Source organism: Toxotes jaculatrix, chromosome 6, assembly GCF_017976425.1.
Source record: "Toxotes jaculatrix isolate fToxJac2 chromosome 6, fToxJac2.pri, whole genome shotgun sequence".
Classification (NCBI taxonomy): domain Eukaryota; kingdom Metazoa; phylum Chordata; class Actinopteri; family Toxotidae; genus Toxotes; species Toxotes jaculatrix.
In genome coordinates, this window is record NC_054399.1 from 21,911,768 (window position 1) to 21,922,329 (window position 10,562).

At 39.1% G+C, this 10,562-nt stretch overlaps 1 protein-coding gene across 1 annotated transcript; it reads left to right on the forward strand.

The window, feature by feature from the left end:
* The first annotated feature begins 937 nt into the window (after positions 1-937).
* LOC121183400 (thiamine transporter 1-like) lies at positions 938-9,798 on the forward strand. Its single transcript, XM_041040455.1, has 5 exons — positions 938-1,129; positions 3,850-4,606; positions 8,323-8,515; positions 9,245-9,386; positions 9,655-9,798. Exons 1-5 carry the CDS (start codon positions 938-940, stop codon positions 9,796-9,798), a joined length of 1,428 nt encoding a protein of 475 aa, XP_040896389.1.
* The last annotated feature ends 764 nt before the right edge of the window (positions 9,799-10,562 follow it).

Genomic DNA, 10,562 nt, shown 5'->3' on the forward strand with positions numbered 1-10,562 from the left:
TCATGGAGACACTCTGACAGTTTGAGCTGAGGCAGAGCTTTCTGTTGACACCCTACTGGTGAGTCATAATTCGCTACGGGATATTTAAAATTACAGACCACAGTAATTCTCATCTCGGGAATGATTGCCTTGCTTATTTCTTTCCCTAAGTATTATGAATTCACTGCCAAGCCACCCAGCGAACTCCAACTTTAAAGTTAGGGACTTCTTATTTATGACAGTCAAAGACAAAATGCTGAATGTAAGATTATCTGATGAGGTACTCTGGAAAATTGAAATTTGTGTAATGTAGAGTTAAATTATATTTGTGGATCTGTCCAAGTGTGTGTAGTTCATTCTATTTTTCCAACAGCTTTCAAAAGATGATTGCAGCATTTTGGAAAATTATAGTCATTTTTTATTATTATTATTTGTTATTGCTTTAATCAAAACAGTGTTGAAGCATTGCATCACTCAGATTGTTTTGGACTCCACTGGCTAATGGTGGCAGAAGCTAAACAAGCACACAGTATGTGCACAGTGCAGGTGTACACACCACTGTGCTGCCCCACACACACGCAGACACATACTCATACATATTCCTCTGCTTGACTTCCACTCTTTCCTCAATATCTGCAGAAATGAGGGTGTTTTTGTATAAAGACAGAGGAGGAGACAATATTTATTATAACCTGCTGGAGCCCCAGGGGCTCGCCACCTCATATTTCATCTTAATGTATCTTCACTCACAACCTCACATTTTTTTTCCTGTCTCGTTGTAGCCAGGAAAACTTCAGTGCAGAGAAACAACAATGGCAAAGCAGGTGACTTGGTGTTCACAGTCCGCCTCACCTTGGCCTTATCTGGGTCTTCCATATCTCAACAGATTAAACTGCCTAAATTAGGCTGTGCTCCCGCCGGACGCAGCGAGACATCCCTGGGGAGCTAGAGAGGAACGATGGGTTTTTGCTGGAGCGGTGAGTGTGGCAACAGGCCTTGCTGGGAAGGCCATTATATGCCCTGCCGTGCTGGATGGGTGGGCCCTACTGTGCTGCTCTGCATCTATGGTTTCTGCTCCATGATGAGGCCCATAGAGCCCTTCCTGACAGAGTTTCTCACGGGAACTTACAAGAATCTCACCACTGAGCAGGTGAGGTTACTGGGCTATGAAATGAGATATGTGACTGCTTTACAGTGATGGAAGCTTTAGGTTATTAGATTTGCTCAGTTGTTTATATTTTAATATACATAAAATGAATAATGTAAATAAACAGAAACAAAATTACGTAACTATAAAACAAAGTTAGTATGAATAACAATAAATAGATGTTTGGTTTCAAGGTACATTTGAAGTGTACACATGAATATATTTTTTCACATGTATACTCAGAGCTACAGTTACTAGTCGCTTTAATACCATATATTCCTAATTTGTTACAAATTACTGGTTAGAAGTTGAATACATAAGTATATATATATATGAATATGTTAATATAATTATATGTCATAAGACACTCACCCATAACATACTTCTCTGTGTTCACCCATAGAGGTGTTTATGTGTCTGAGAACCATAACTCTAGCCTCATAAAGGGTTAAAAATGTGAATTCTGTCCTGAGGTGGGCAGTAGAGATAAACTAGATGCCAAAACAAGGTACATGCATCGTTTTAGAAGTGTAGAATTAGGACACTGCTCTTATCTTGGACCAAAATGTAAGTGAAGAAGAAAGCCTGGCCTAATCGTGGCACTATAGAAACTCAAGGTTAAGAAGTTTATCTAAATAAGTAGGAGCCCTCCTCTGTCAACCATGAAGGTACAAGTCAAATTTCAGGGCAATCTGGCCAGATATGTTATTATCTCAGGACCAGACAAGTAGGATAAGCTGAAAAACCAGCATCACGACATTCTTCTTAGAGAGATTATCCATATTGTAATATTCATTACTTCTTGTCTTTATTCAGTAACATTTTATTTTCAGTCCAAACATGATAAAACAGCCTGTGAACTTTACTCCAGCACTGACTGAATTCAGTGCTGGAGCAAAGTTTGATATGAACTGAGGAAACAGGAGAGACTCTATAGTATCATGCCTCACTGGTGGCATTAAGAAGAAACTAAATGGGGTCCTTCACACGTCTGCAATGACAATCACTTTGTGATGCACAAGCCAGGATTGAAGATGCTTTGTTCACACAAATTATAGCAGGTACACTCGAAGTGTACTCATGTGAGACTGAGCCATGTATGATGCAAATTACCTTTTCAACATGTGGTCCTGAATAGCTTTTATCAGATTTTATACGGAGCTATAGAAATCACCAAAGTTTGTGAACAAAGTGCAGATTCAATTTCCTGTTCCAATCGTACCAACAATGGAGACTACTACCACCATCATATTTCTGTTTTCAATTAAAGAGCCTAAGGTCATGAGGTGCATTTAGCCTGAAAACTTATGAACACAATTTCTTTGCCCTGCTCTATTCACAGAATGACCACTGTTTTTACAGTCTCTATTTTTTTTTTGCCACAAACAGGCAAACTCTTGACTGTACAGACTATAGCTGTATCTGTTAGCTGGTCTCCAAACTTACCTGACAGTCCTGCTGTTTTTCTCATGTTTCTCCACTTTTTCTCTGAATGAATACATCTTTCACTTTCTCACTTTCACAATTAAAACATTCATCTTCTATAGACTGTTTCCATGCACTGTATCTATCGTTCTGTTTGTCCATGTTCTATTTGTGTGACTGTTATATAAACGCTTCAGGTTTGTTTTATGGTTGTGAAAAATGTTAAGCCAACAACTTTGAGCCTCTACCCTCTACAGTAGACTCTGTATCCACTTACAGTATGTTGCTACTGATAAGGGTAAGGGCAAAACAGAACAAAAGTAACATGGAGAGATGAACTAATATCAAGCCATTATTAAAGGTGTAATCCTTAAGATTTCAATCCAGAGCAATGCCCATCTTCTAACTCGGTCTTCACCGTCAGTCACCACCGTCACAGTGTCAGTGACAATACAATAGTAGGTGTCTCCAGGACCACATTTTGCACCACAGACAGACACACACACACACTAACAAGGTGAAAACAATATCTACCACACTGTCAAGGCTGGTTATAATGAAAAGCTCACACTGGCTAAACAGTAAGCCTGATATTTATCATGGGATAAGATTGCTGGATTACGTGCATGCATTGTTTCCTGTAAATCCCATATGTTTATGTAGGCAGTATGAATCCAGCACAGGAATGGTGGAATGGTGGATTCTGCCACTACCGATAAAAACCACTGTACAGGGAGGTAAATATACTGATCCGCTATTTCCAATATTAATCAATGCTGTGGTCTGGTTCAATGAAAATCTCAGAGATTATAACTTTAAGCTTTAACTGGCAAATGTAATATTTGAGAATGCCTCAAGTAATGGTACAGGTTTGGAACAGCAGTGACCAACTGCTGTCATCCATGTACGTTATTCTGTTTGTCAGGAGATGAAAGAGATTGCAAATGTAAAATTGCGAATGCTGCTCCCATTAGTCAAGGACAAAGTGGAACACAAAAAACTACTTAGTGGCAACAACAATTTGAGAACTATATTTTGCGAAATTGGAGCTGGAGTTACAACCATTGTGTTTATTTGCACAATATTAACATTTTATCCACTTTATCAACTCATTATGAGCAACTTTCATGCTGCTTCCTCTTCCATCATGTAAATGCAGAGGTAATTTTCCATGGACAATGAATATAGGTGACCTTTCAGGTTACTGTCATCGTGTTTCACAGATACTCTTGCAATCACCAGTTAGGGATCGTTTCCTAAAAATAATGAGGTCTCTGTCTGCCTTCCTCCCTATCCAGGTGACTAAACAGGTGTATCCTGTGTGGACTTACTCCAGTCTGGTTCTCCTCATCCCAGTCCTCCTGGTGACAGACTTCCTCAGGTACAAGCCTGTAATCATCCTCCAGGGGCTCGCCTATGTCACAACTTTTCTGCTGTTACTAGTTGGCTCGGGGGTCCACTCGGCTCAGTTGGCCCTTTTCAGCTACAGCATTGCCATGGCAGCAGATGTGGCCTATTTCTCCTACATTTACATCATGGTCCATGCCAGGTACTATCAGAGAGTGACCAGTTATGTCAATGGGGCCATACTGCTGGGCTATGCTGTGGGAGCCTCACTGGCTCAACTGCTAGTGTCTGTAGGTGGAGTGTCCTTGTATTGCTTAGCTTTAGTGACTCTTGTTTCTGTCTCCATGGCACTGATAACCTCCTTTTTCCTGCCCATGCCTAAGACCAGTTTAATTCTTAACAAAACATATTCTGAACAGCAAGGAGACTCAGGTGAGGACGTTCAAGAGACAGAAAGTCAGGACCATTACAGCAGGGTGAAGAACGTAATGGCTGCCAAACATGTTGGGAGCATGTTCAGAGAGCTCATATCGGACTGTAAGAAATGTTATTCTTCTGCAGCTGTACTCTTCTTCTGCATATGGTTAGCTACAGGGAGGTGTGGCTTTTACCAGGTTGCAAACTACATCCAGATCCTTTGGGTGTACATACAACCCCATAACTTCACAGGCTACAATGGAGGGGTGGATGCCATCAGCACACTGTCAGGTAATTCATGCTCCACTGATCTGTTATGCCACTTCAATTTTCCATTATGTAAATTTACTCAAATAACGTTCTTCAGTACACTGTTCAGATGCTTGTGCTCTAATGCAAAAGGTCCTCAAGGTAATATCATTTAATTCTCTTCAGGATTTAAAGTTTTATTGTTTACACACAGAGAATGGGTCAGACTGGACTTTTCAATTTTGCGGTTACTGTCTTCTCTGCCTGCCATCCATGGCAAAATATTTAGAAAGTAAGTAATATTTTACACACATAGCAAATATAGAGCAACATACCTTTGACAGAGTATGTTGCCATTCGAACCATAAACCATAAAATACTGACTGTTATTGGTTGGCTTTAAGAAAAGGATCTGAATATTTCCTTAATTATTAAAACTGTCTACCTCCCACATTTCACATGTGACAGTTTGATGCTGCACGATCTGTCCAATCCCAAGAGAAACTGTTACTCAAATTCTTAAATCTTTGGTCAACTCTGAATGGCAACCACTGCATAGCCAGATCAGACAGAACTGGTTCAGGCTCTTGTAAAAAAATTGTCCAAACATTTTCATTAAAGCTTATGGGTGTTACGCACATTCCACTAAAAAAAAATAATTGAATAAATAGACAGAAAGAAAACACAATCCCTTTATACTATCAGTATTTCACAACCCCCAAAGCACCACAGACAATAGGAGCAGCATTAATTAGACTATTTAATTGCCTGCTCTCATCCCCAGATGGGTATAGCAGCAGCTGCTGCCATCCAGCCAGTGCACTTTTATTGATTATAGTACTGATACATTCCTGTATTCCCCAGAAGCCAAAGGCAATTACTCTGTGTAAACCACATCCAGCTGTATGCTTTTCACTTGTAAATGGATCTGCCCAACATGCAGTCAAGCTGTAGAGCCCATGTCTGATATTTCCCCAAAGAGTCCTGTTGTATTTTTCTGTATTCCACACTTAGCAAACATCCCTGAGGAAAAAACCTGGTGAAAACCGATAGGGAAAATATGAATATGGATTACCAACATGATAAAATATGGAGGAAAAGCACAACATAATTTACTATTTTCATATTCTGCATATTAATAACAGTATGTCCTGGAGCTTGAAAACAACATTTTTTAGTAGCTCATTAGTTTTAAGATAAAACCAAATGTGTATGCAGAACAAACTGCATTGTGTTGTACAGTGTGATTTTCAAGGAGAGAGAGTTACAGGACACCTCAACCCATCCATTTATTCATGGTCTAAAGGAGTAATTACAAGTCATTTACACATCAAACGTCTATTCCAGTCAATGGATAATGTATTCGGGATAGTTTCAGTCAAGACATTACCTTTCCCAGGTCAGGGATGTCCATTTAATTTGGCTTGAAGCATCCAGAATATATTTCCATTTAGATTTAGGCAACATGCTGGAGCTCAAAGTGTACCAATTCAAAAATTTACTTCCCCACATACAACACACCTACAGTATGGGGTTATCTAATCACTATAAAAAGATAAGCACTAAACACTAAGATATTCATGGTTCCCAGATGATGAATCTCAGGGTTCTTGCTGATCTCTGATTTTTTTTTTCTCTAGTGCTATCATCAGGCCAAATTTGTTGATTACTTTATCATTAAATATTGGCAAAACTAATGATATTCCCATCACTCTCAGCTACACCCTGTGTTTAGTGCTAGTTAGCTGTTAGCATGGTTAGCATGATAGAACTGTCATTGTGAGCATGCTAGCACTTCTATGCACAGTCTCACAGAGCTGCTAACGGAGCTGTGGACACTCAGTCAAATACTAAATTGCTCCTTTTTAAACAAAAGAGACACAAAGTTTGGAACCAAACTGTGCTGGAAACAAATACAAAATGTATTACCTACAACATGTTCAATGAACAGCAATTAGCTTTTTAATCAGCATACATGTAAAGTCACAAAATGTTCATTCTTGCCTTGGGCAGAATCTGGGGTTCTGCAAAAGTTGTCCAGTGTGCTTCTTATTGTTGAATGACTTGTAAGGTTATGGGAAGGTCACAGTCCATTGCTAAATATTCAAAAAGTCAACACTGATTTAAAACACGAGGCGGCACATGTTTACTTTTTACTAATTACACTGCTATCATTCCTTATCCTTCACCAAATCACAATCTTTCTCCAATCTTATAAGTGTTTTTGAATTAAACAGAGATTTTACCACCAGTCTGGTATTTAACATGAACTCCTGCAGTGTGAACATACAGTAGAGCCCAGATGCATTATCGATTCCTGTCTATGAACTTGTACAGCCGGCTCCTGCTGACCTCACTAAGCCTCCAATTGACACTGCTGTGGAAACTGGTCTAATTATTCAGACTCCATTTGACCTCCCTGCTAATCAGAGCCAGGGGACTGATTAAGTACATCTTAAATACACACAGAAGGGCCTGAGTGGTGTTTATGTTGAACTGTTGGTCCTGATTGACCACAAAAGGATAAAGGATCAAAGGAAATGTACACATTTAAAAGAGTGAAGCAATTATACTCAGCCTCTCTTTATTTTGCCGTGGATAAAAAGCTCTGAGCGAATGGATCCATGTCTCCAGGGTATTGGGGTATCCTTCTTTACACTCGCCTCACTGAATGCAGCTCGGGTTTAGTTTATAGTCAACCTTTAGCAATTACAAGGAAAGTTTGACAAGGCAGTGGTAGTTATGGAGAACGTGATAAATATGTAGCAAGGTAGTTAAAGTAATGTGAGGTAGGGAGATGGAGAAATTGTCAGGGGATAAAAGGAGGACGAAAGAAGGGAGATAAGTGTCCTAAAATAATCAATGCTCCAAAGATTCTCTGTCTGGAGTCCCCATTTTTATATGATTCCATAGGGATAATGATCTAAGAATTGCTTTACATGGGTGAAAGGAGCTTTGTGATGTGAAAGGGCTGCACTGTGCCATCCTGTGGCTGAAATGAGAAACATAACTTTCCCAAAATGGCTCTTCGCAGTAGTTCATCTAGTGGAGGATTTTAATGTTGGATGTTAATATCAGAGAGGAGACTATGTGATTCAGTGAAGACAAAAGTTGCTAAATATATTGGTGTAAAGGGTGAACTGAATTAAAAAACATTTACCAAATGAATTTCAAAGATGAATTAATTAATTTTACATGTACAGTCTAAAATGTGTGTCAATTTTTACAGACACTGTAAAACAGTAACTTTATGGGGTTTTATCAGTTTGTTAAGCCTTTTCTTGCATTCAAGCTGCGTGTTAATTGTCATCCATTGTCAGCTGGCTGTCATGTTGCTATAGTAAAGTGCAATTTACTTTAGGACAATTACTACCATGTACAGTCACTGGGGATTCTAAAGGCATTTTCATTGAATTTATGGAAGTTGCCTGGTGTTCTATGGAGTAGAGGCCATAACAGTTTCACTGGCAAAAGAAAATGAGAGATAACTATAAACTAACAACCGTATGAGAGGAGCATTTCTCCAGTAGCTTTTTTTCCTGAATCAAATCACATAGTCTATTTGTCCACTACAGCAGCTCTTTCTCATTGCTGGTGCTTGCTCCAGAGCTAGTAAGTCCACATATTAAGCCATAACATTTCTGAAATAATCTTCATTTTCTTTAATCTAAACGGTGTTAGATAAACCCCATCTGAAATCTGAGCTGAATCATCTTATACCTTACACAGTAAAACACAGTAATTGTGTTTTCCTTTAGGAGCTGCAGCCACAGTTGCTGTGGGCCACATTTCCCTGGAGTGGTCCGTGTGGGGAGAACTGATCCTGGGGGGATTCACACTTCTGCTCTCTGGGGCTGTATTCCTGATGGATCTGACTGACAACATCTGGATCAGCTACATGTGCTACATCCTCTTCAAAACTATTTACATGCAGCTCACCACCATTTGCATGTAAGGATAGATTATGGCTATTATGGGTTTGTCAACAGCCGAATGTTTGTATAGGAAGCAACTGCTAATAATCTAAAAACACAATGTATCCATGTGGACACATGCATTAATCTACTGTGTAGAATTTAAATATATGATGCCATATTTGCCACATTTAATGTTGCTGTAGCACAGTTAGTGAAATAATCGCTTTACTAACTCTTTGAGCATGTTGGTCTATGCATTTTATTTGGACTTCATTGGGTAATTCAGGCTCCAGTTTATTACATCCACTACTATCACCAGAACTTAAAGGAAATGTCTCTGTTTGATAAATTGACAGGAAATTTGGTGCAGACATTCATGTCGTCCTGTGATGAATTGTAATGACTTTGGTGAACTCTTGGTCATGGGCACCATCGTCAGGTCGAAAATGTAACTTGTCCAATGTTTCTGTTTCAGACCAAATAGCTGCAAAACAAATGACAGTCCCATCAGCCTCAGCTGTACTTTTGCATTGTTAAGTGCTAATTAGCAAATGTTGGCATGCTAATACCCTGAACACAGATAGTGAACATTGTTATCATTAGTTTTCAAAAATTATCCAATACTGAATCATCTTTTTTTGTAATTTAATTGTAATTCATTGCAGGTCCTTTACTTAAAAACCCTTAATATTAATGTAACTAATAACTGAATGAATCTGTATTTCCACTTTACTATGTAGCATCTCATGTACGCATATGCCAGTTTTCAGATAGCCAAGGCACTGAACAGGAAGCGTTATGCGTTGGTATTCGGCATGAATTGTTTTGTGGGCACTGTTCTCCGGAGTGTCCTCACCGCCATCGTCATCAACACCAAGTCTCTACAGCTCACCATCACCTCCCAGGTACTGCAGTGCATAAACATTTTGAAAACGATGTCATAAAGAGCTTCTCAATAAATTATAAAATGAGGAGCATAAACGCAAAGGAAAAGAAGATAAACTGCCTTTGAATAAATAAATGAAATAAAAGCAATTAGGAATATTTATGAGAACTGTTTGAAGGCCATTTGATGCACATACAGAGGGAGAGACAAAAGGGGAAAAACGGATGAATAAATTAATTAATTTATTAATCATCCACCATGAAAGTCATTCTCACTTCTCTTTTCAGTTTTTCATCTACGCCTCGTACTTTGCCGCCACTTCCCTGCTGTTCACAATCAGAGGTGTGTATACTGTGCTCCGTATGAAATGGCCTGCTGCAGCCAACCAGGCAGCGGGAGCCACCAACCTGCCGGAAGACTCCAGTCTGTGAAGACTCTCTGTGAACATACAGATTTTTATTAACTTCCATAACTTACACACAGCAGCTTTCAGCCGAAAAAGAAAAATGTCTGTACACACTGTACATACAGGTACATCAGGCTATTCAATCCATCATGAGTGACAGTGGTTAATTCATTTTTCATTCTGTCATCAGCAGGTTTTAACTAATCGATTCTACAGACGTGCTGAGAGTCAGAGAGTGACAGTGTAATCCCTATATCTGGCCACCAGATGTCACCATGTGCACAATATAAAACAACAAGAACACTACAGTGGTGGTTTAATCTCGACACAGAAATGTTAGATCATTGTTTGGTACAGACATTCATACTCTCTGGTCTGTATGCAGAAAAATAGCCTTAGTATCAGCTTTCACTGGTGTTGGACATCCAGAGATACAGGGCTTAGGGCTTTACCAGCTGAAATGCTGAAATGTGGAAATCTGTTTTGTTTCCAATGCTGTTTTTCAAATGCATATTTTTATCTCATGCAGCTGTGCATTTTCATTTTCAAAACTAACCGCCGGGGTAAAGATTTAATGCTATTTTTACTAAGCCCCTTGAAGTCAAAATCACATCAAAGCCCTTTTTCATGTGGAAGCATGGACATTTAGGCAAACAGCACTTTTTATGATTTTCTCAAGCTCTTCTCATTTAGCATAAAATTTGTGAAACATTTGGTAACATTTAAACTTTTAAAACCAGGTGCGGTTGCAGCAAAATGACACATTAAATACCACAGACAGACTACCTG

Bases quoted from the DNA above. Each gene is read 5' to 3' on its own strand.
- LOC121183400 (XM_041040455.1), top strand. From the start codon at position 938: ATGGGTTTTTGCTGGAGCGGTGAGTGTGGCAACAGGCCTTGCTGGGAA. The intron at 1,130-3,849 runs GTGAGGTTACTG...CTCCCTATCCAG, and splicing joins AGAATCTCACCACTGAGCAG to GTGACTAAACAGGTGTATCC. The intron at 4,607-8,322 runs GTAATTCATGCT...GTTTTCCTTTAG, and splicing joins TGCCATCAGCACACTGTCAG to GAGCTGCAGCCACAGTTGCT.